The following is a 21286-nucleotide window of genomic DNA, read 5'->3' as shown; positions in this document are numbered from 1 at the left end:
TTTAAGACAAAACAGGCACATAAAACATATAAGTAAACTGTCAAAGAAACATTGATAAAAAAAAAAAAAAAGCCCATCAGTTGAAATTAAGACTATTATTCAAAACAGTCACTAAACAACTTTTTACAGAGTCCAGTGAAGCCAGGTCTTCCAGGGGTTCCAGGTTTTTTTTTGTCAAAAGCTGATTTGAACAGGAAGAACTTGATGAGAGATTTGAAAGTGGTCAGGTTTGTGCAGCCTCGGATGTGTTGGCGTATTCTTAGAATATTATCAAAAAGTTATTTGTTCTGAAAAGATTTTTTTGTATTTATAAGTTGTAAATCGAATTAGTTTTGTGTAAATTATAGATTTTTCTTTCAATAAGTAGGAGTAGCATCTGATCTAAGGAGATATCTAGTTTTCAAGTACTTTTATTTTGTGTTAATAACTTTAAAAAAAAAAATCTACATCAAGTCATAAAAGAGTTGCTATTGTTTTACATTCTTATTATTGACTGTTTTCATACTTTTTTTTTTACACTCTGTGCAGAAGTCACTGGGCATCATCCAGGCTTCTTACTTTTCAATGAGAAATGATGAATCGAACAAGAAAATACAGTTCATGATACTACAACAACAAAACAACTGATTTACTGTCTCCTTGATGGCAGCATGAATTCCAAAGTGTGAATATGTTCTTGTGCAGCATTTTCCCATCTTTGCTGTTACAATTTGTTTTCTATTATGAGACAAAATGTGAAATAAACTGGTGCAGAGCAGAAACAGGAGCGGATCAAAAACATGCTTCACAGAATTTACTAGAACTTATGGCTGCTTCACAATATAATAATAGCTGTTCTATTTCTGAACTCAATGTCCGTTATGTACCATCTTTATAAAAAGGTATCAGTGTGATGAGATCAGCAGATCATATTCTGTGTGTAAAAACCTTCAGTGAGGCGTCCAATGCAATGCCAGCTGCTAAGGTATTTATTCATCCGACTAACAAACAGAGAAACCAGCATGAATGGAAACCTAATAAACAGGCAGATTGTCACAAGTGCTGTTGGTTTATTTCAGTTTTCCGTGACATTTTGAGACGATGGCATCAGCGCCGACCTGATTTCTTTCACCAGCGAATCACAATGTGACTCCTGCCGTGCGAGAACATTTCTCAGAGAGTGAAACCAGAAAAGGTGTTCGAGTCCATTACAGGCTGGCAATTTTTCATTCATACTTGCAGTAGTGCTTGAGAGCCTCGGGCAGCGCCAGCCAATCAATGGCCATCCTGTGGACTATGTGCTTCTGAATGGCCTTCCTGCACAACGTCTGCAGGGACGCAACTGAACAGACAGAGGAGGGACGACAAAGACGCCGAGGATGAGAAAGACAGCAGGAATAGAAGGAGATTAACTCTTCTATTAACTCTTCAATGAAACCCTTGATCGCAAAGCTTCACCCGAACTGTAGAAAACATTCCAGTGAGACACGGGACGATTGTAAAGAGATAGAAAATGATTGGGAATCTGAAAGAGATAAAGTGAATCTGAAGCCCCACAAGAATGATGCAAAGCTCCAAAACTCACATCCATACTCCACCTGGACGATTCGGACGCACTTGGTCGCGGCGAAGACGTCCACCACAGCGTACAGAGGCTGGATGGTGGGGATCCCCTTGGCCGAGGCGCCCATGTCCTCCCCGTTGATGACGATGTGCATGTCGCCCAGTTCGGGGCCTTTGGGCACAAACAGAACTCCGATCCTGCTCCGCCTGGCCATGGGAGGCAGAGCGTTGGTTTTGTACAAGTCGTCCAGAATGTGACTGAAGCGCCCAGGCCGGCTGCGACCCACCAGCTTGTCTCTGGGGATCCGAAAATTCTCTATGTACAGGTGAGTGTCGGTGAAGAAAGTCTTCGGCTTCATGTTGGTTCCTCCCTCACCTCCTCCATCTTCTGCCTCTCCTCCCCCAAGTCTCCGTCCTCCAGCCGCTCCGTCCTCGGCTCCTGGAGCCTCCTCGCTCTCAATGATCTTATTGTGGTTTCGAGTGATGGCAAATACCCAGCTGTCCCCCGAGTCGGTCAGGTCCGGGATGGAGTATTCAGGCACCGCCTCTAGGCTCCGGGGGTCTCGGGATGTCAGGCCGACCCGGAGGTGTCCACACCAGCCCAGCTCTTTGTCTTCGATCTCTATGAGGAATATCTCTCCGGGCTTCAGGGGGTCTTTGCTGAAGCAAACCCCATTAGCGAAGCTCTCCACGCGGGTGGCCTGGGTCCCCGAGTGGTCCAGTCTGATGTTGACGCCGTGGATTGGGTGAAATTCCAGGAACTGGTCATTGACGGGCTCCATTTCCAGCTTTAGTTGCAGCGATTCCAGCAGTCCTTCTAGTTGACGGAACGGAAATGACAACCTTCAAGACGTCTCCAGTTTGGGTGGCTGTAGAAACCCTTTCCAACGGAACAGACAGTGTGCAGTGTGTGGTTGTGCATGTGTGTGTGTGTACGGACTGCTGACGGCTTGCATGTGCTCACGTTGAGACACAACAACTTGCAAAAACAAGCGGCGGAGCCTCTGAGCCTCAGCACCGCTTCTGGTCCCGATCTATTTTTGAACCGCTGCACGTGTCAACATATGGCAAGTTGTGTGTGTGTGTGTGTGTGTGTGTGTGTGTGTGTGTGTATTGGTGAGAGCGCCCACCAGGTCGTGCACCAAACCCATGGTGACTCATGATTCCCCCTTTAGGACGGCGATCAAACTCCCTCGTGAGCTAAATCACTAAGTTTTAGGTTTTAAGGTCAGAGCAAAGTCAGGGTTTGTATTTCGAGCGTGTGTGTGTGTGTGTGTGTGTGTGTGTGTGTGTGTGTGTGTGTGTGTGTGTCAGGGGCTTGGAGGGGCCGGTGCACACATGCTTGCAGTCATTCACACAGACATGGGGGTGGGGTTGTGGGGGTGGGGGTTATTGAAGGAAGCCCTCCAGGCCAAAGCGCTCAGTTAATTTCACAAACCCGTGTACTGCAGTAATGGCTGTGTCATTATCATAATACCATATGCTGTGGAGACGTGTTAAACTGGAAGCCCTTCATAGCTGCACGCTAAATATAGTCTGTGAAAAAACAGCGGGAATGTCATTGTGATGAAAAGAGGATATTAAAGCAAAACAGCAAGATGGAGAAGTCTGGAGATTGAAGGTGATAACAGCATCAACCATTACAATAGGAAGAGGAATTATTCTTATAGAAGGAAGATTTTAGTTACGTGACCACATTCTCAATGTCACTGAAATCTCAGCTCGGGTCTCAGTGTTGTTGTTGTTGTTGTTGCTGCTCTTAAGGGATTTGTTGAAAAATCTGTTAATTGAAATGTTAACTATTTGCTTAATGCTTGACGTCTCTGGTCTAAAGGTAGTTTTATAAAGTCCAATCAGCTGTGGATATATTACAGGCTTTTCCCAATGCAGATAATACTTTTCAATAGTTACATAAAAAGCGCAGCAGTGAGTGATTTACTGAAGGAAGTAACTGTTTACGCAAAATGCAGGTGTTGTTGAGTAATTCAATGTAAAGTTAAACTGTTGCCTCAAAAAAGGTCAATTAGCAGGACTTACACTAATTTACCATAGCTGGACTTTGTGTTTTTAGCTTTGAAATAATGGAGAAAGTTGATTTCACTGACTTTGAGGACATTCATAAAGAAATCTGGACTTACGTTGAAGTTCAGAACAGTAACAACGTTTACCTCCGTGTCTCGACTCCCAGTTTATTTTCTCCTGGGACTTGGTAGTTTTAGAGTTGACTGTGTACTCGCCATTGTCAATGTTTATAAGCTATTGTTCTCTGCACATGTGGCTTCATTACAAAACCAAGCAACAGCACCCTCTAGTGGCCCAACATGAAAAAGACAACATTTTCAGTGTTTCTGCCGTTTCCGTGTAAACGGACATGAATTTCAAAACGTTGCCATGCAAACACAATGTGTTTCCACTTGAGACGTCGTCGTGTAAACGAGGCCTAAACCATCTAAGTTAATTAATGTGCTGCATATTCAGAAAATGTTGTGCAGGATTTCTAGAATTGGTTTCAATTGTGAAAACAGTTCTGTTTCACTTCCAATAATAACATAATTAGTTCAGGTTGTTTCTTTTTATATTTTGACATATTTAATGCCCCAGTGCGCCTAAAAAGTCCTATTAAGGATAAAAATGCATATATAGATATATAGATATATATCTATATATGTATATAGACAGAGAGAGTATTTTTATAACACATTATATCGTATGACAATCATATGAGTGGAAATTGCACTAACATTTTTAGGATTTAACATATAAGTGTGAATTTGATCAACTATTTATCAAATACAAACATTCTACCACAGCAAATAAAGGTCCAATTTCATTAAAATGAACATGTTATTATCACTTGTGTATATTTCAGAACCTGTATTTATGTTTTTACAGACTTCTGAAAATAAATTAAATCAGGACTTTTAGTTATTTCAAAGGATTTTCTACGTCTGTACTTCTATGTAAGACTGTGAGGAGGTTTGCTGTGATTCTGAGCCAGTTTAGGATCTTTAACTATTGGAGGAATCCTTCTCGTTAGCAGCAGGTCTTTCAATCCCATAGTTTGATTTTTAGTTTCATCTGTATTCAACATCCATGTACCATGGATGGTTTTGGGTGACCGACACTGAGCTGACGCCTCCTGCCGTGCCGAACGACTAATCATCACAGCATCCATCAGTGAAGAGTGAATTAAAAACGAGGGTCTTGGCAAAATCTTTCCTCAGAGATTTTGCAGAGTGTTGACGCGGTGCCATGACACAGTGGCAGCAGATTTGCAGGCTGTTCCATGATGATGATCTCCTCCTTCCACCACGACCCGGAGGTGACCCTCAGTGTTAAGACCTCAGACACAGAACTGCTGGGATCAGACGCTCAAAACCCATGTTCTCTAAAAGTCGTTTATTTTGCTCGGATAACAAATAACAAAAGCGTTCACCTCAGGCCACGTTTACACGGTTTTTACAAAAACAGATATTTCCCCATCTACGTTTCTAGAAATAATAATCTGCATATACACTTGGCTCAGAGCTGCTATGAACAGTCAAACCTGTAGGGGGCAGTGTAACGAGAAGGATGAAGCCATGATAGCCAATCAGAGTCCTGGAAAAAAAAAAACTGAATTGTGACAATTGTGAGTTTTTCTAAATCTCCACTGCGGCCAGAGTTTTCAGGAATCATCGTTAGTGGAGACTCATAGCTGCGTTTGTGCGTAAATATAAGAAATGGAGAGAAATATCACCGTGAGTCGACGTGATTGAGCAACAATAAAACGTCCTAAGCGTTCGCCGTCCATCCATGACAAACAATCAAGTGAAACATGAATGGAGCTTCGCCCTCGTGGCGATTATGTGTCTTCAGAGAAATCCCAGAAAGGGTTTTGTTTATATTTCACGTCTATTATTTTTTTCAACACTTTTCACCATTGCAGCCTGAAAGCATCTATTTGGGTTTAGCTCCAGTCTGTCTCTTCATACTGCGTTTCTATTGGTTAGTTAGTTGATGGAGGTGGAAGAAGCAGAATTTTATCGCAGACTGTGAAACACTTGATGACCATTACACATGAGACTGATTGTGACCATCAATAAACCACTTTTAAATAACTGGAGTTGTAAGAAAGAGTATTCTGCTACAAGTTGCCACCAGAGGAAACTTTGGTCTTAAATGGATTATTATCATCGTTTTTCTTGGGTCAAAGTGGAAAGAGACGATTTAACTTTATCGATAACTCGACACCAAATGTGATGTAAATACAATAAGAAGCTTAATCAAGGCTACTAAAGGAGAAAAGATTGAAATGTGCAGGCTGTATGTACTCATTGGAGGTCCTGAGCGTCTCTTTCAGGCCAGGCAGTCGGTGATGGATGGGGGTTGTTGTCTCTCGTCCCTCTGCTCAGCCAGTTCCTCGTCCTTTCTGGGGCTTGGTGTGGTTTATTTAGGCCAGAAAGGAGGACAGCAGCAAATCTACACTCACATTCCCTTCCTCCATTCTTCCTCCATCGCAGGGACACCTCCAAGCACACAGCCCTTTCTCTGCTTAATAAATGGATCCCATTAAGATGGAGTTTAAAAAGAGAATAGAGAATAACCTATAATACCCTGAGAGAGGCTGAGCTTGAATTCCCTCCCAGTTCTGTGCAGTAAGACGGTGTTTACACTCTGACTGCAGATCAGTGTGGCTGACTTCGTTTGCACGTATGTTGGTCCTGCAAGAACCTTAATCTGGATTATCATGGCCGCGTCACACATCTGGATGAGGAGAGAGAGAGAGAGAGAGAGAGCGAGAGAGCGAGAGAGCGCAAGAGAGAGAGAGAGAGAAAGAGAGATCTCACGGAGCGAGCGCTCGCAGAAGAAGCTGCGTTTTGCAGATTTCACAACCACAAATACAAGATTCTCGGTAAGTTGAATTCCTGCTTTCTCCCATCCTTTGTTGTTGCTGTGAGAGTTTACTTAGTTTTTTTTCCTCAAAAAAAAAAAAAAAACATCACTTGAGGCACAATGCAGTTTGTGTGGATTCAGTGTGTTGGATGTGACAGACCGACAGGGAAGAGGAGATAAAATACTGACTTGAATTATTGTCCCATGTTTCTATCCACTGCCTGTGTTGTATTGTTTTGTTTCCTTCCAGGACAGATGCCTCGTTTACTGAATAAGGTAAGATAGCTGTCAGAAAAGAAAAAGAGAAAAAAAGACTGATGATAAAAAAAAAAAGAAAGGGAAGAAAGAAGAAAAATGAAAAATAAATCAAAGATAAAAATTCCTAAAAGTAAAAAACTACCAAAAATACTCAACATGTATAAAATGGCTAAAGCAAGAAAATCCAATAAAAAAAGCTATAAAAATGGCCACAACAGCTAAAAATGTATTAAAATTAATCTGAATTGCACCTATGACACTTCATTGTTGCAACCAAATTTTTTGTACATATATCTATATATATTTTTTTAAAATAATGATCATGTTTTGCAGCTCGAGACAAATTTTATTTGGTGGAAAATCTTGAAAACGTCTTTATTTTGGTCATAAAACTTGCAGACCTCTGCTTTACATCAAAATCACCTTTGGACTTTATTGCAACTCAAAGATTTTGGTTGTAATTCACAATGATTGGCTATTTGAGGTTTGAAGATGTTTATTTTGTGACAGAAAGCGATGAATTAGATTTTGAAGTTACAAACATTGTCACATGTGGTGGTGTAGTGTTCAGTACTCCCGCCGCATGGCTATAGTAAGGTTTTGTATTCATGATGCACGCGTGGGTTTTTTCCACTTTCAGGCCTCGTCTGTTTGTCTTTCAGCTGCGTTTGACTTTTAAGCTAAATTAAAATTCTGATGTGACTAATAACTACAATCAACACTGGGCTGTGGAGAAACACACTCCTCCAAATGTTGGCTGAGCCACTAATCCGACTGTGCGATTTGTCAGATTTGACAGTAAAACCCCAGAATTAATGTTAATCTCAGATTGTTACTGTTCGTGTCTGATCACACACACACACACACACACACACACACACACACACACACACACACACACACACACACACACACACACACACACACACACACACACACAGTTAACAGGAAGCCACAGCTCACATGTTTTTCTCATGCAACACCTCTTCATTAGAATTAAATGGTTGGTACTATAGATGGTACTATAGATGGTACTATAGATGGTACTATAGATGAATTCATACAGTTTAAAAGGATGGGGGTGTGCATCGATGGATGGATGAATAAACGGATGGACAGAAGGATGGATAGATGGAGATATGTGGAGATTGTGTGCTATTTACCAATGTCTTCGCATAAACATGTTAAACAGAAATGAGTGGAATCCATAGCAAACATTAAACTACCTCAATCTCAGCATTGTGTCACTGTGAACTCGACTTATCAACTCTACTATCAGAAATAATTTCCCTCATATGTCTTTACACGACCTCATGCACAAAGCCGACTTGTGGCTGCAGTGATAGATTTAGGAGAACATATGGATTAGCGCAAGAATAAAATCCAGGAGCATCTGGAGTTCTTACAGCGCAGTCTTCCAACAGAAATGACAATAAAGCAACCCTGTCACAGGAACACGGTACAATCAGCTTGGACTGAACGCTGCTGGTAGCTTATCTCATCTAATGCATATTTGAGCGCATTTGGCACCTTGCAGCTTCTGCTCCTTCCTCCCACCCCTGTGAAAGAGCTGTGAGGAGGCTCTGGTGCCGCCTGGCTGCCTGTGTGTCTGTTAGTTTTATCTCCCCACACTCCATTTTTGTCAAGAGCAGATTAGTCAGAATCCACCAGCTGCTGTGGAATTGGTTGCATTTGTGCCACACAGCGTTGTAATGCAGTTACGTAAATGTGACCAGTGAGAGGTCGGGGTTCGACCTGCATGAAGAGCAGGGCGCTTGACCCAGAGAGACGGCAAATAAAAGGCTTGTGTGCTTCGGGCCGGTGCCCAGAACTGCTGATGACACTTCAGCTCTGCTGGATTCTCATTGGTGTCATTTTGACAAGTCAGTAGGTGGCAGTCGATTAATGTGGGAACACACAAGCTGATGGGGTGTGGGGTGTGGGGGGGGGGGGGGGGGGGGGGGGGGAGGGTATGACAGAGAGCATCTTTGAACTCCCCTCAGTATTCATCTCCAGGTTACATAAGTTCTGCTTTAAGCAGCTCAAGGAGACTTCAGAGAGCCTTGTGGGTCTGGTTCTTGCAGCTGACAGTCTGCTGTTTGGGGGATGAGGCTGGCAGACTCGTTTCCTCTGGGATGAGAGTTGCTCGACACTACATTGACAAATGAGCGCAGTGATGCACGAGTTTCCTGTGAAAAATACATTCCTGTCACGAACAATGCCTTTTGATTTCATAACAGAATTCTTTTCTTTCTTTTTTTTAAGATACCTAATAAGCCTGAAAGACGTCAGATCTGAGCCCAAGCCACCCTGGTTCGTGAAACATCTGGGCGAGAAACTCTTGTCTATTTTTGCATGCCTCCAAAGCTCACTCAGTGTGAGAGGCGCTGGCTTGGTTGTGATTCAGGCTCACTAGTCTTCAGATTAATGCAGATTTCTACATAACTTTCTCACATTAATGCACATTTGGCTCCAGTAAGCAGTTGGAGTGAACATGAGGCTCAAGAATGGAGAAGATTTCCTTCCTCTCTTTCTCTCCGCAGCTCATCACCTGACAGATTTTGTTAGTTCCGCCTTCGAGGCTTGAGAATGTTGCTGACCGCGTGCTTTATGTTTTTCTCTCTTTTAGTGACACACAGGTGCCTCGGCTTGGAGATGTAAAGTCAGGAAATGGCAGAGAGTGGAACACATGCATTGCAAAAGAATGAGGACAAAGCAAGAGGTCCGTCTCCCCAGGAGCCTCGCAGTCTCTCGCCAGTCGGCGGGACAAAACGCCATCTTCCCCGTGGGATTGTGATCCAGCTGACAGGGACAGAGGGAGAGTGGGACAGTCTCGATGACAACGAGCTCATCTTCTCCCTCGACAACGATGAGGACAACCCCTCCATTTCACTGCCTAAGCAGAGGCAGCTCTCCGAGGACGAGGACGGAGGACTGCAGTCCCAAAGTTTCCACGTCCCGCTTTCGCCCTCGTCCCCGAGTTCCCTGGGGAACTGCTCCACTGCAGGCCCCAGCTTCCTTTCTCCTGGCCCGTCTTCACCGACCCGCCGCCCTCTGGCAAGCCTGGTCAAGTCTCTCTCCACAGAGCTGGAACCAAAGGAGGGCACCTCCCTCAGACCCAAGCCTTTCCTGAGCCTTGTGAAGTCCATCTCCACGGAGCTCTCCCGCTCCGAGCCCGAGGTGTCGCAGTCTAAATCAGACTCCCGCCTCAACCTCCACCTATGGAAGCAACTCACCCAGCAGAAGATGTGCAGCAATGGGGACTCCCGCACGGCTCCCCCATCTCCAAGCTCCCTCTCGCCAAGTGGAGAGGGTCCCAAGGGGGGTTTCTTCAAAATGGAGCTGGAGGACACTAAGAGGAAGCTCTCGGAGGCCGTGCACGAACCCCTGAGCAGCATGTTCAGTAAGATCATGAGAGAGGAGAGTGGCGGCAGCCCGAAACACCAGTGCAAGACGCACCAGAGCAGCTCCAGAGGTCTGGGACGAGACAGCAGCACAGACACGGCTCTTTCAGACTCTCCGGTGAGAAACACTCGGAAAACTGATGTGGACGCCTTGCCTGTGTTTGATTGGCCGCCGGTAAGACCTCCTGGGAGGACCCCCTGCCCTGTGCACCATCACCGGCAACATCGCAAGGACGAGGATTTGGAGATCTGTACGGATGGTGACGTGATAAAAGTGTTAGCGGTCGAAACACGCAGACAGACAAGAATGTCAGTGGGTTCTCAAGCCCGGCCGGAGCCCCTGGTGAGGGCCCCCCCACTGCCTCAGCCCCCTCACCCTCTGCCACAAATGAGTTTGTTCTGCGTGGCGGTACTTTCTTATGGCTACTTCATCCTACCTCTCAGTTCATACTTCTCAGGCCTGGCTCTAGGACTAGCGCTGGGGTTTTTGCTTGGGCTGTTGCTCATCAGGATGGGTTCCTCCAGGTCCAGCTGCTCCGATCCGGCTCACCTACCTGCACCTACGCTCCTGGGGGGGGGGATTCTGACGGGTGGCAGCGACAACACTCAGCCTGATGTCCTGAAGGTAAAGGGATGAGTCATTATGAACTGAAATATCACCTTATGTTCAGCTGACTCACTTTCACTCTGATATTTACACATTATCACAGATTCTTCATTAAAACATCTGCAAAATTGACTTTTTAGGTGCTGCAATGAGCCAACAGGAAAATAGTCCCTCAATCTAGTCCCCAATTATATTCTTTAAAAACTGCTTATTTTGTGATTTTTGTTCCGATCGATTGTGATGATTCAGAGAAATCACTGAGTTTATGACGGATGTGGAAAGCAGATGTTACCTGCACACAATGATGACCATGTTCCTCCAGATGTGAGTACATTTACTCAAACAAAATAACACAGAAGGAATACAGAAAATTGTCTCAGTATTGGGTCACTCTTTTACAATACTGCCTGTCTGGCTGGTTTTCTTCCTTGTTTGCCAGGATAACAGCCAGTTTCCTAAAGTAAAAGAGCCATTACTGACCCCCTAGTGACAAAAGTGGGTATCGCCCTCAAAATATCCACGAAGCTAGTTAACCAGTAAAAGTCCATAAATTAGTCTGGAAATTAAAGCAGGTTAAACAATCAATATGATATCCTCAAAAATTGGCAAAAGAAAATGTCAATGAAGTCACTTACACCACCTGTATCATGGTGAAACAGCTGGTAGCAGAAGAAGAAGCAGAGAAATATTAACAAAAGGGCAGCAGTCAAACCTCAAACAGAGATAATGTGGGGAAACATATCTGAAATGCCACATTCGTTCTCGCTACATGTGTTAATTTGAAAAAGGTTACAGTCTTCTTATCAGTCCACATGTGTTTTCATTTTCAGCCCTCTGGGAGACAGAAGGCCGTTCACATGTTTGAAGTCACAGGCTTTGCATATGTCATGCTGAATTAAAGTTCCTGAAGGAAAACAGACATAAACAAGGGATGATGTGATGGCAGGAGACACACGTACCTACTGCCAGGATGAACAGCGACAAAGTCCATCACCATAAAAGAATAGGCCTACGATTGTATATTTGCAAAATCATGACTGTAAAGAGAACTTTAGTTTTTTTTAAATCACTATTTGAAGGCCACATCACTCAACATCTACTTCAACACTAAGAAGAAAACAGTTCATTAGTCAACTTCAACTCAATGTAGGCATGTTGATTTGGGAGCCGTTCAGGCGACAACATTTCAAGTAAAAACATGTCGTTTTGGTGTTTTTGTTTCGGGAAAGATTCGTGTTCACACAATAATGTTTTGAAAACAATGTCCTCCACACTAAAACGCTGAAAACAATATAGTTTTCCTGTAGGGCCACTAGTGGGTGCTGTTGGTTGTTTTTGGAATAAAACCACACCCATTTGTGCCAAAAGAACAATATGTTACAAAAATTAACATTTTGGTCGACAGACGACCAAGTTGGATTGTTATTACTGTGACTGTCAAAATAAAACTACCACGTCCCAGGAGAATATGGACTGGGAGTCACGACACTCTGGAGGAAACTTTGTTGTTATTATTGTCGGTCTACTGAGCGTGTGCAGGAGAACTATTTACAGTGGTGCACATGTGCAGTAGCAGCGTTTCCAACGTCTATAAGGAAGCAGAGTCCCGAGTATTTTCAAACAGTTGTCCACAGTTTTCTAAAAGTTCCACCTTGGCAGCTGTTCTCAAGAAGGTGGATTTTCAGTGGCTCCGGCTACCGTCGTCATGTGATTCCTTGGTCAAAACATTTTCAGCACTTTGTTAAATGCAATCAGTTCAGAAGATCCAACCTGCTACTAGTTTCCCTGATGTGTATAATATACTACTCACATATGGCTCTTTAGATATAAATATATCTCAAATTTAACTCATTGTTTCCACCATGCTCATTTAAAATCAGGTCTATAGGTCTCTTTAGCTACTCTGAATGTCTGCAAGATGTGAGGTGTCCAGAGTGCAATTAAAACTTCCAATGAGGAGCGCTGTTGGAGCTGTACCAGTAATTACCGCTCTCTCGCTGGCTGAGCTTGACAAAGGGGAACCAGAGAGGGCAGCCACACTGTCAGGTCCAGAGCCAATTACTGAGGGAAAACAGGGGCAATAAGCTGTAATTTGTCCACCAGAGAGGCAGGTTGTCTGGGCTGAGAGTGCTAAAGATGTACTTTTCTGACCATTATTGAGATAATTCCTTAGTCTGGTTATCGAGTCGGTTTTGGTGGGAAAGTCAGAGCTGTGATTGTGTGAGGAGACCGATGTGTTTGTTTCATACAGCGTGGCATTGCCGGTCGTTGTCGTTCTACCAGGCAACAGTCGAGGTTCGGAGAAGTCACTGAGCCATACTTTTATGATCATGATACCAAGTTGTTGCACAGAACTTCACATGGTTTCGTGTGGCTGCTATAGAATCAAGAAATACAGTCGTCTTTTCTGTTTTTATTACTTGTTTTCATTGACTGCAGTGTTTTTAGTGGTTTCGTGTGGACAGACACAGTTCATATGGGAAACTAATTGTACGATTGTGATTAAAAACTGTTCATTCTGGTTTTCAGTCGATTTCACACAACGTTCTTAGGCCGAACCAGTTTCAGGTTCGGCGTTCACTCTTTGCTTGAAGCCTCAGAGATGCAGCTGCTGACTCAGATCAAACCTTCTGTATTCGCAGGGTTGGATGAATGAGATCCACGACTACGACCCAGAAACCTGCCACCCGGCTTTGACTCACTCTGTGTACGCCACCCTGGAGGGCTCCTCTCTCCGCCTGGACACTCCGCGCACCAACATCAGCCGCCGGGCCACATTCGGCGAGAGAGTCCACGAGGCCACGTTTGTCAAGTCGCGCTGCTTTTTGCTCGCAAAGAGTAAAGTATGTGAACAATATGGCTGTATGAGTGAAAATGTTATTGGACTATCACATTATTATGAAAAGTTAGAAGAAGCCTCTGTTTTTGTCAGAACGTATCTCAAGATGATCTACTGAGTCTTTGACATGTGACAATAAACCGTAATGTTTGTATGATTGTAGCACTAAAAGGATTCAGAACATTCTGCAAACAAACATTTAGGCCCTGTTCACGAGACAACATTAAAGTGAAAACGCATTATTTTTGTGTTTTGAAAAAGTTTGCCGTTTCCACAAAAATGTTTTAAAAAACGAAGTTAATGTAAAGGGGTCACATTCTGCAAACATCACTTTGTAAAGGTTCTCCAGCAGTACTAATTTACCTAGAAGTGAAGACAGTCTGCCCTCTCTCTCCCTGGCTTGTTTCAGGTTTTAAAAAGTGTGTTACTCCAACCAGCCAATCAGAAATCAAACCCTATATAGTGTCATCGGGGGTTTAGCCAATCCCAATCAAGGTAGGCTCCTCCCTTTGACTCCTCCCACATTTAGGCAGCTCTGCTCTGGCACATGGCACCACGAGAGGAAGAACTTCCTCCTCTTCCCAAGATGGGCATGTGTGGGCGGAGCCAGTCCAGCTCACACAGACACAGCAGATTCTGAATGCAGCTCCTATGATCCAATATTCAAATGGAGGAAAATCAAGGAGGAGCGAGAAAATTTGAATACAAGGTCTCTGGACCAACCAGACCAGGAGGAGGAGATGAAAAGCTGGAGAACATGACTACTTTAAATGGAAATGGCCGAAACCCTGAAAGTGCTTTAGTTTCCATGTTGGGCCACTAGTGGGTGCTGTTGTTTGTTTTGTGATGAAACTACACAGGATACACCGTTGTTGTTGTTGTCCATTTATTCATGGACGTGCAGCACAGCTAGTTCGTGGGTCGCATGAACAGTAGCGGCGTTTCCGGCGTTCACATCATTTTCAAAAAGTGGTATTTTCATGTTGTGTAGACAAACACCCAAAACACAATGAACGTTTTGTGTTTTCACTCGAAATCGTTGTTGTGTAAAGCGTTCTGCCGGGGCTCGCTTCTCATACATCTTTAAGCGAAAATCTTTTCAACTGACTTGAAGTGTTAGTGTGATTTCAAATGTCACTAGTCGAACCAGTTGCAGGAAATATTCTGTTGTTTATAAATTGATGACATACAACATGAATTTCGATGTGACTAAACGCTGTTCTCCGAAGGTCTTCCTGCTGCCGCCTGTGTTAGCACGGAAGAGGCTGTGGAACCCAAAGTACCCCATCTGCATCCAACTGGCAGAACCCCAGGAAGAAGAGGGAGGCCCGGAGGAAGCCAGTCAGAAGGAAAGTTCCTCCAAGCAGACGACAGACCCTCCCTACGTTCTTCACCTCTTTGGCCGCACAGGACGAGAAAAAGAAGAGTGGTTTCATCACTTGACTTCGGCCTCCACACACACCCCGAGGGAAACGGAGAGAGACAGACAGCAGCCTGGCAGATGCATGTCCAGATTGCGTATGAGAAACGTTATTAATGCATTAGAGATTGGAAGGCATCTATACAAATGCTATGTATGTATGTGTGTGTGTGTGTGTGTGTGTGTGTGTGTGTGTGTGTGTGTGTGTGTGTGTGTGTGTGTGTGTGTGTGTGTGTGTGTGTGTGTGTGTGTGTGTGTGTGTGTGTGTGTGTGTGTGTGTGTGTGGATTATGGATTACATGCTCCAGTTCTTTGCATTACAAAGCCAATCCCTTTCAAAGGAACACAGTCTCACTGTTGTTCAGGGAAGCAACAGTGCAAACGCTTCAGAAATATACAAGCACTATCAGAGACACCAGCCTTGTTTGTGAGAAAATTAATCAGGCGGAGGAACAAATATGTAATTCCCTCTGGATCTCTAATTCCTTTATATTTCTTACTTAATAATTCTCTTTATCTGGCACACTCTGAAAAAACCTCCTGATGAGTGAAGCTGATTATTCTACTATTTATGAGAGATAACTGACATTTCGAGATCATACTAAGTATTTGTCTTTCTGAAGAGCCGCTGTTAGTGGTTTCATATCCCAGTATACAGAGGACAGGGCTGGATGCTTAGCTTCGGATAAAGGCAGCTTTAGGTAGTCACGCATCGGAACATTTGGCAGATGCTTACAACCTGCAGAGAATCCGGCTGGCGTATAACAACTCAGAAAGATATATATGCATCACTTAATCTATTTTTACACTGAATGGATCAAACGGGGGAAAAATAGAACGATGAGGTTCGTTGTTGACCAGCGTGGATCAAAGATCTCTGTTGGCTTTGGATTGGTGCAGGACAGAACTTCTGAACACAAATATAATCGTATCATCCAATTTTTGGGTCGATAATTGTTAAATTATGCATTAATCAATGAGGAACATTTTATTTAGGAGCACATATTTTGTAGTGTCTCAATGGTTCTTGGCAATAAAACTGAAAGCTTGATAATTTCTCCTTTACATTTGTAAAGAACAAGCATTTGTGGGATGAGCATCAACACTGTTTGTTGGATTGGATGATTGAAATCTGAAGAAACAATTGTATTAAACAGTTGATTTACAATTTGTAAAGCCAACTGTTTGCAAAATACTTTTTTTTTTAAGATCCTTGAAAGCAAGAAGAATATTTAGTCACACATTGAATAACACAGGAAGTTTTGATTGTAGATTTTTCAAATTAGTTGCTGTTTCCCGTATTTGTCCAGGTGAACCGGGACAGAGAGCTCCAGGCCAGGTCCAGGTCCCAGTCCCGGTCCTAGTACCGGTCCAGGTCCCGGTCCAGGTCCAGGTCCCGAGCAGCAGAAGCTCCAGCAGAGTGGGCAGCAGTGACGACGACGCCCCGTCGCCACCCGTCGCCCCCTGCGTCTCTGCAGCCTCGTTCGGTGCTACCAAGGCTCCTTCTGTGCTGGACTATCCCAGCTACATGGCTCGCCTGCTGGCCGCTGAGGAGTCGACCCCCCTCTCCAGTCCTGGAGCCTCCAGCACGGAGCCGAGCCCCACCACCCGGGGAAGCGTAAGTCAGATAAAGCTAATTGCCGTCAAATCATCTCAAGCCTGGACTGAAATTTCATTAATCTTCACTTCTGCTCTCAAAGAGATAAGCGTGGACTTTAATTGCCCCTCACTTCTTCTTTTTTTTTTTTTTTTGTTCAGTGCACCTGTGATCTAACGGAGCTCGCTGGGATGAGTCAGACTTCGTGGATTAACGCATTAATTGGTCGAATCTTCTGGGATTTCTTGCGGGAGAAGTGCTGGGCTGACGCCGTGTCCCGCAAAATTCAGAAGAAGCTCAGCAAAATCAGGGTGAGTGCAAGTTCGGTTAAAATTACTGAGCCAACATGAAGCTGAACCATGAACACACTTTGCTTTGCAGTTACATTGTTGTGCTCTACGCTCTGCAGCTGCCTTACTTTATGAACGAACTGACACTGACTGATCTGGATATGGGCTGCTCCATGCCACAGATCACAGCTACATCCAGGCCCGAGGTCAACAGCAGGGGTGAGTGCAGAGGGCACCGGACCAAAACAAACTGCAACCGCAAGTATTAAAACACGGCGACTGAATAGAAGCTCTGACCCTAACCCTTTTGCATCAAATCAGGGTCTTGTAATCTCATTGAGCTGGGCAGCTGTTACGGTTTGGCCTTCAACATTTAGGCATATCCATATATATGTGTGTGTGTGTGTGTGTGTGTGTGTGTGTGTGTGTGTGTGTGTGTGTGTGTGTGTGTGTGTGTGTGTGTGTGTGTGTAGGTGTGTGTGTGTAGGTGTGTGTAGGTGTGTGACCTCATGGTTGTTCCTGTCCCTCTGCTCACATTGTTACACAACCTTCCCCCTACAAATGAACCTGGTTTCAGCGTTTCCCTCTATAATCTCCCAATTTATTATAAATGTAATTTCCAGTGAGTTGTTCCTATTGAACAGCATGTGCCCTGATTAGTCTGCATGTGGCGTTTAATAGCTTTGTCGTCATCTTGGTTGTCTGGTGTTTGACCTTTTTGTGGCACCCCCTACAGGCCTGTGGATGGAGCTGCAGTTGGTCTACACCGGGAACCTGCAGATGAGCCTGCAGACCAAGTTCAACCTGTCCAGGCTGGGCAAAGAGAGCGGGCAGGACGCGGTGCACTGCTGGACCGACGGCGGCAGCGGCAGCGGCAGCCTACGGTCGGTTCCACACACACACACACACACACACACACACACACACACACACACACACACACACACACACACACACACACACACACACACACACACTTCCTCCTCTTCCCAAGATGGCCATGTGTGGGCGGGGCCAGTCCAGCTCACACAGACACAGCAGATTCTGAATGCAGCTCCTATGATCCAATATTGAAATGGAGGAAAATCAAGGAGGAGCTGTATTTGGGGACATAAACTTTTTAAATACAACATATTCAGACCAACGAGACCATGTGAAAGTCTAGAAAAGCGATAGAATATGACCCCTTTAATGTATAAATTTAAGTTCTGCGTAAAGCACTGAGCCTTGTGTCTGAACAGTGCTATAGAAATAAACTCGACTTGCCTTTAACACACACACACCGCGCGCACACACACACACACACACACACACACACACACACACACACACACACACACACACACACACACACACACACACACACACACACACACACACACACACACACACACACACACACACACACACACACACACACACACAGCCGTTCATGACATTAGTCATCATGGACCTTTAACCCACAGTGGCAGGGATTAAACTCTAGGAAAAGCTTCACATTTGCTGTATTTGTTCATCATCTAAAGCTAAGTACCAGGTCTTATATTTCCTCCCCGCACATTTACTTTTACTATATGAGGAATAGAAGGTGAACAAATTAGGGGGAAAGATGCTTTATTTCTTCCAGAATAAGCAGCCTTGTGTTTTTGTGCATCGAAGCAGCTGCAGGCCTGTCCTCAGTGTGTTAGCAGACAGTGATGAAGAGTCCTCCAGCGCCGGGTCATCTGATGAAGAGGAGCTGCTTCTCTCTGAACCTCAGGGTCCGGTCGGGGAGAAAGGGTCGATGCCAGCACCCGAAGGGTAAATACCTCCATTTGAAATAGTTTTAATTCACACGAAGACATGAAACAATGTCTCAGTGGACAAACAGTAAAGTAAAAAAGAAAAAGAAAAAAGAGAGACAATTCACACCTTCGGTCTTGTGAACGAACGCTCATTTATAAACCAGGCCGACGCTCCAGATGTCTGTTGCCTCCATTTACATCTCTCGTGACTTTCTCCCCACTTCAGCGGCTGATTCACAAATCCGCTGACAAATTGTTCTGCTCTTATTAAAAATGCTTCAAACCTCTGCTTTTCCCTCCCCGATAATCCTCCGCAGGGCCGGGGGTGCGAAGACCGGGAGGAAAATTCTGAGATTCGTGGACAAAATCACCAAATCCAAGTACTTCCAGAAGGCGACAGAGAACGAGTTCATCAAGAAGAAGTTTGAGGAGATGTCCAACACGCCCCTGCTGCTCACTGTGGAGGTTCAGGAGCTGTCAGGGAACCTGGTCGTCAACATCCCGCCGCCACCGACGGACAGGATATGGTATGAAAACTGAAGAAGTCCCGCCACCAGGCAAACAGTCCTCCAAATTCAACCCCCCCCCCCTCATCGTTGGCTTGTCTTGTGACTCACTGTAACGCCTCCTGCCAGAACAGCATGTATTTATTCCTGCGGTATTTTTAGCGGAGCACTGAGTGTGCTCCGAGCCCCAGGGGGGGTTTAAATACGTCCAATTAGAAACCGGTTCGGTTTGATTTGGTTCATGTCCGTGTAGGTACAGCTTCTGCTTGCCGCCAAAGCTCGACCTGCACGTCCGGCCCAAGCTGGGAGAGAGGGAGGTGACCTTCTGCCACGTGACCGAGTGGATTGAGAAGAAGCTGCAGGATGAGTTCCAGGTGAAGGAGAAAACCTAAAATCATTGTCTCTGCTGTGGAGGGTGTAGTCCTTTTTCCTGTTGTGGCTGGTGGGGAATTTCTCAGGTGGGGCTCTTCATTATTCTTCAGTTTCAGCCAGCGTTAACTAAAGTTAAATTAGTGCTTTAATGAAGCATTTTACGACAATCCTGCCTTTTATTGATTGAGAGAGACCTCAGTGATGAAAATTATTGTAGTTTTAAACAAATAGTGACAAGAGAGCACATATTAAGATGACACTTATCACAAAGAAGTCATGTTCTCCATCGTTCTATCTCCTCCTCCTGGTCTGGTCGGTCCAGAAACCTTCAGTATTCAAAGTTTCTCGCTCCTCCTTGATTTTCCTCATTTGAATATTGGATCATAGGAGCTGCATTCAGAATGTGCTGTGTCTGTGTGAGCTGGACTGGCTCCGCCCACACATGCCCAGCTTGGGAAGAGGAGGAAGTACTTCCTCTCGTCATGCCATGTGCCAGAGCAGAGCTGCCTAATTGTGGGAGGAGTCAAAGGGAGGGCCTACCTTGATTGTGATTGGCTAAACCCCTGATGACACTATATAGGGTTTGATTTCTGATTGGCTGGTTGGAGCAACACACTTTTTAAAACCTGAAACAAGCCAGGGAGAGAGAGGACAGACTGTCTTCACTTCTGGGGCATCAGTCCAGGTATGGGGACGATTAGTACTGCTGGAGAACCTTTAGGAAATGGATTCTGTAGAATATGATTCCTTTAACATATTTGAAAACAAATTACAAGTAGATGCTAAATTAGTCTCTTTTACAAAATGACTGTGTTTTGGGGCTGGTTTACTTGAAATGACAGTTCGTCTGAGTTTAGTGAAAACTAAACCCAACCTCAGGTAGATTCTCACCAACACAATAATCCGTCAAAAAGACTTAAGAGTGTGCTTTTTTCAAGCTATTATATTTTCAGTCATTAATAACTATGAGCATATATAAACATTTATAAACATCAACAAACCTGGACACGTTTTGCAGCATTTTTCCTCTCTTTTTTTTGCCCACTATTGGCTGTTCGCCACTTCCTTTTTCTCAGCTTTTCGTTTTGACTTCTCAATCCTCTCCAGAAAGTGTTCGTACTGCCGAACATGGACGATGTCTACCTGCCCCTGATGCAGTCGGTGGTGGACGAGTCCCGCCGCTCTCAGGGCTCCTCCACAGAGTCCATAGAGAGGATCCCGCCAGAAACCCACGCCGCGGAATCGGACTAGTGCCTCACTGTCGACCAGAACAGCCGCCTTGTAAAATGGGTCAGGAATTGTTCCGCTACTTTCATTTACAAATTTGCCTCCACTGACTTCAGTCGCTCAGAGTGTTTGTGTCTGAACAGCGTCGTGTTTGATTGGCCGGTAGAGAACAAGCTGTGAAACGACTACAAGTGTCACCTTTTGCATATGTTTACATGTGAATGATCCCTATGAGATTAAACATGTATTTACATCTATTTATCGAATGACTTCATGTTTACACGTCATTATTTTATTAAATAATGAGATGATGGCCATTATTGAATTAAAGTTGTAAAAACATGTGACTGCTTCTTTTCCATGTGTCCAAAGACAAAGTCTTAAGTGTGCAGTGCATAATACTAAAAAATATACATTTAAAATAAATATATTCATGCTTTTTTTATACAGTTCCATCTCGGGTTGGGAATCGAAAACCGGCTCTTGTTGAGAACCGGTTCCCAGTGTCTCAATTTCTTCTAATTATTTGCTGAATCGATTCCCCTTTCGAGTCCAGTGGGTGTGAA

At 44.3% G+C, this 21286-nt stretch overlaps 2 protein-coding genes across 3 annotated transcripts; one reads left to right on the top strand and one right to left on the bottom strand.

Moving 5' to 3' along the window:
• Positions 1-946: 946 nt before the first annotated feature.
• On the bottom strand, positions 947-2561 carry neurl2 (neuralized E3 ubiquitin protein ligase 2). The gene is made up of 2 exons (XM_080467108.1): positions 1565-2561; positions 947-1321 (listed from the first exon to the last, which is right to left on the bottom strand). The coding sequence occupies exons 1-2, from the start codon at positions 2322-2324 to the stop codon at positions 1206-1208; spliced, it is 876 nt and encodes a 291-aa protein (XP_080323234.1). The 5' UTR covers positions 2325-2561; the 3' UTR covers positions 947-1205.
• A 3770-nt stretch (positions 2562-6331) lies between these two features.
• tex2l (testis expressed 2, like) lies at positions 6332-21055 on the top strand. Of its 2 annotated transcripts, none has more exons than XM_080485157.1 (12): positions 6332-6436; positions 9305-10704; positions 13329-13529; positions 14755-15043; positions 16255-16562; positions 16703-16852; positions 17014-17050; positions 17568-17715; positions 18491-18631; positions 18933-19142; positions 19375-19495; positions 20601-21055. In XM_080485157.1, the coding sequence occupies exons 2-12, from the start codon at positions 9346-9348 to the stop codon at positions 20742-20744; spliced, it is 3108 nt and encodes a 1035-aa protein (XP_080341283.1). In that variant the 5' UTR covers positions 6332-6436; positions 9305-9345; the 3' UTR covers positions 20745-21055. The 2 variants fall into 2 exon arrangements, with proteins under 2 accessions (XP_080341283.1, XP_080341282.1); XM_080485156.1 differs by having other exon boundaries at positions 16951-17050.
• Positions 21056-21286: the final 231 nt, after the last annotated feature.

Source organism: Lipophrys pholis, assembly GCF_963383615.2.
Source record: "Lipophrys pholis genome assembly, chromosome: 1".
Classification (NCBI taxonomy): Eukaryota; Metazoa; Chordata; class Actinopteri; order Blenniiformes; family Blenniidae; genus Lipophrys; species Lipophrys pholis.
The sequence above is the reverse complement of the archived record's forward strand: the minus strand, read 5'-3'. Positions and strand labels throughout refer to the sequence as shown.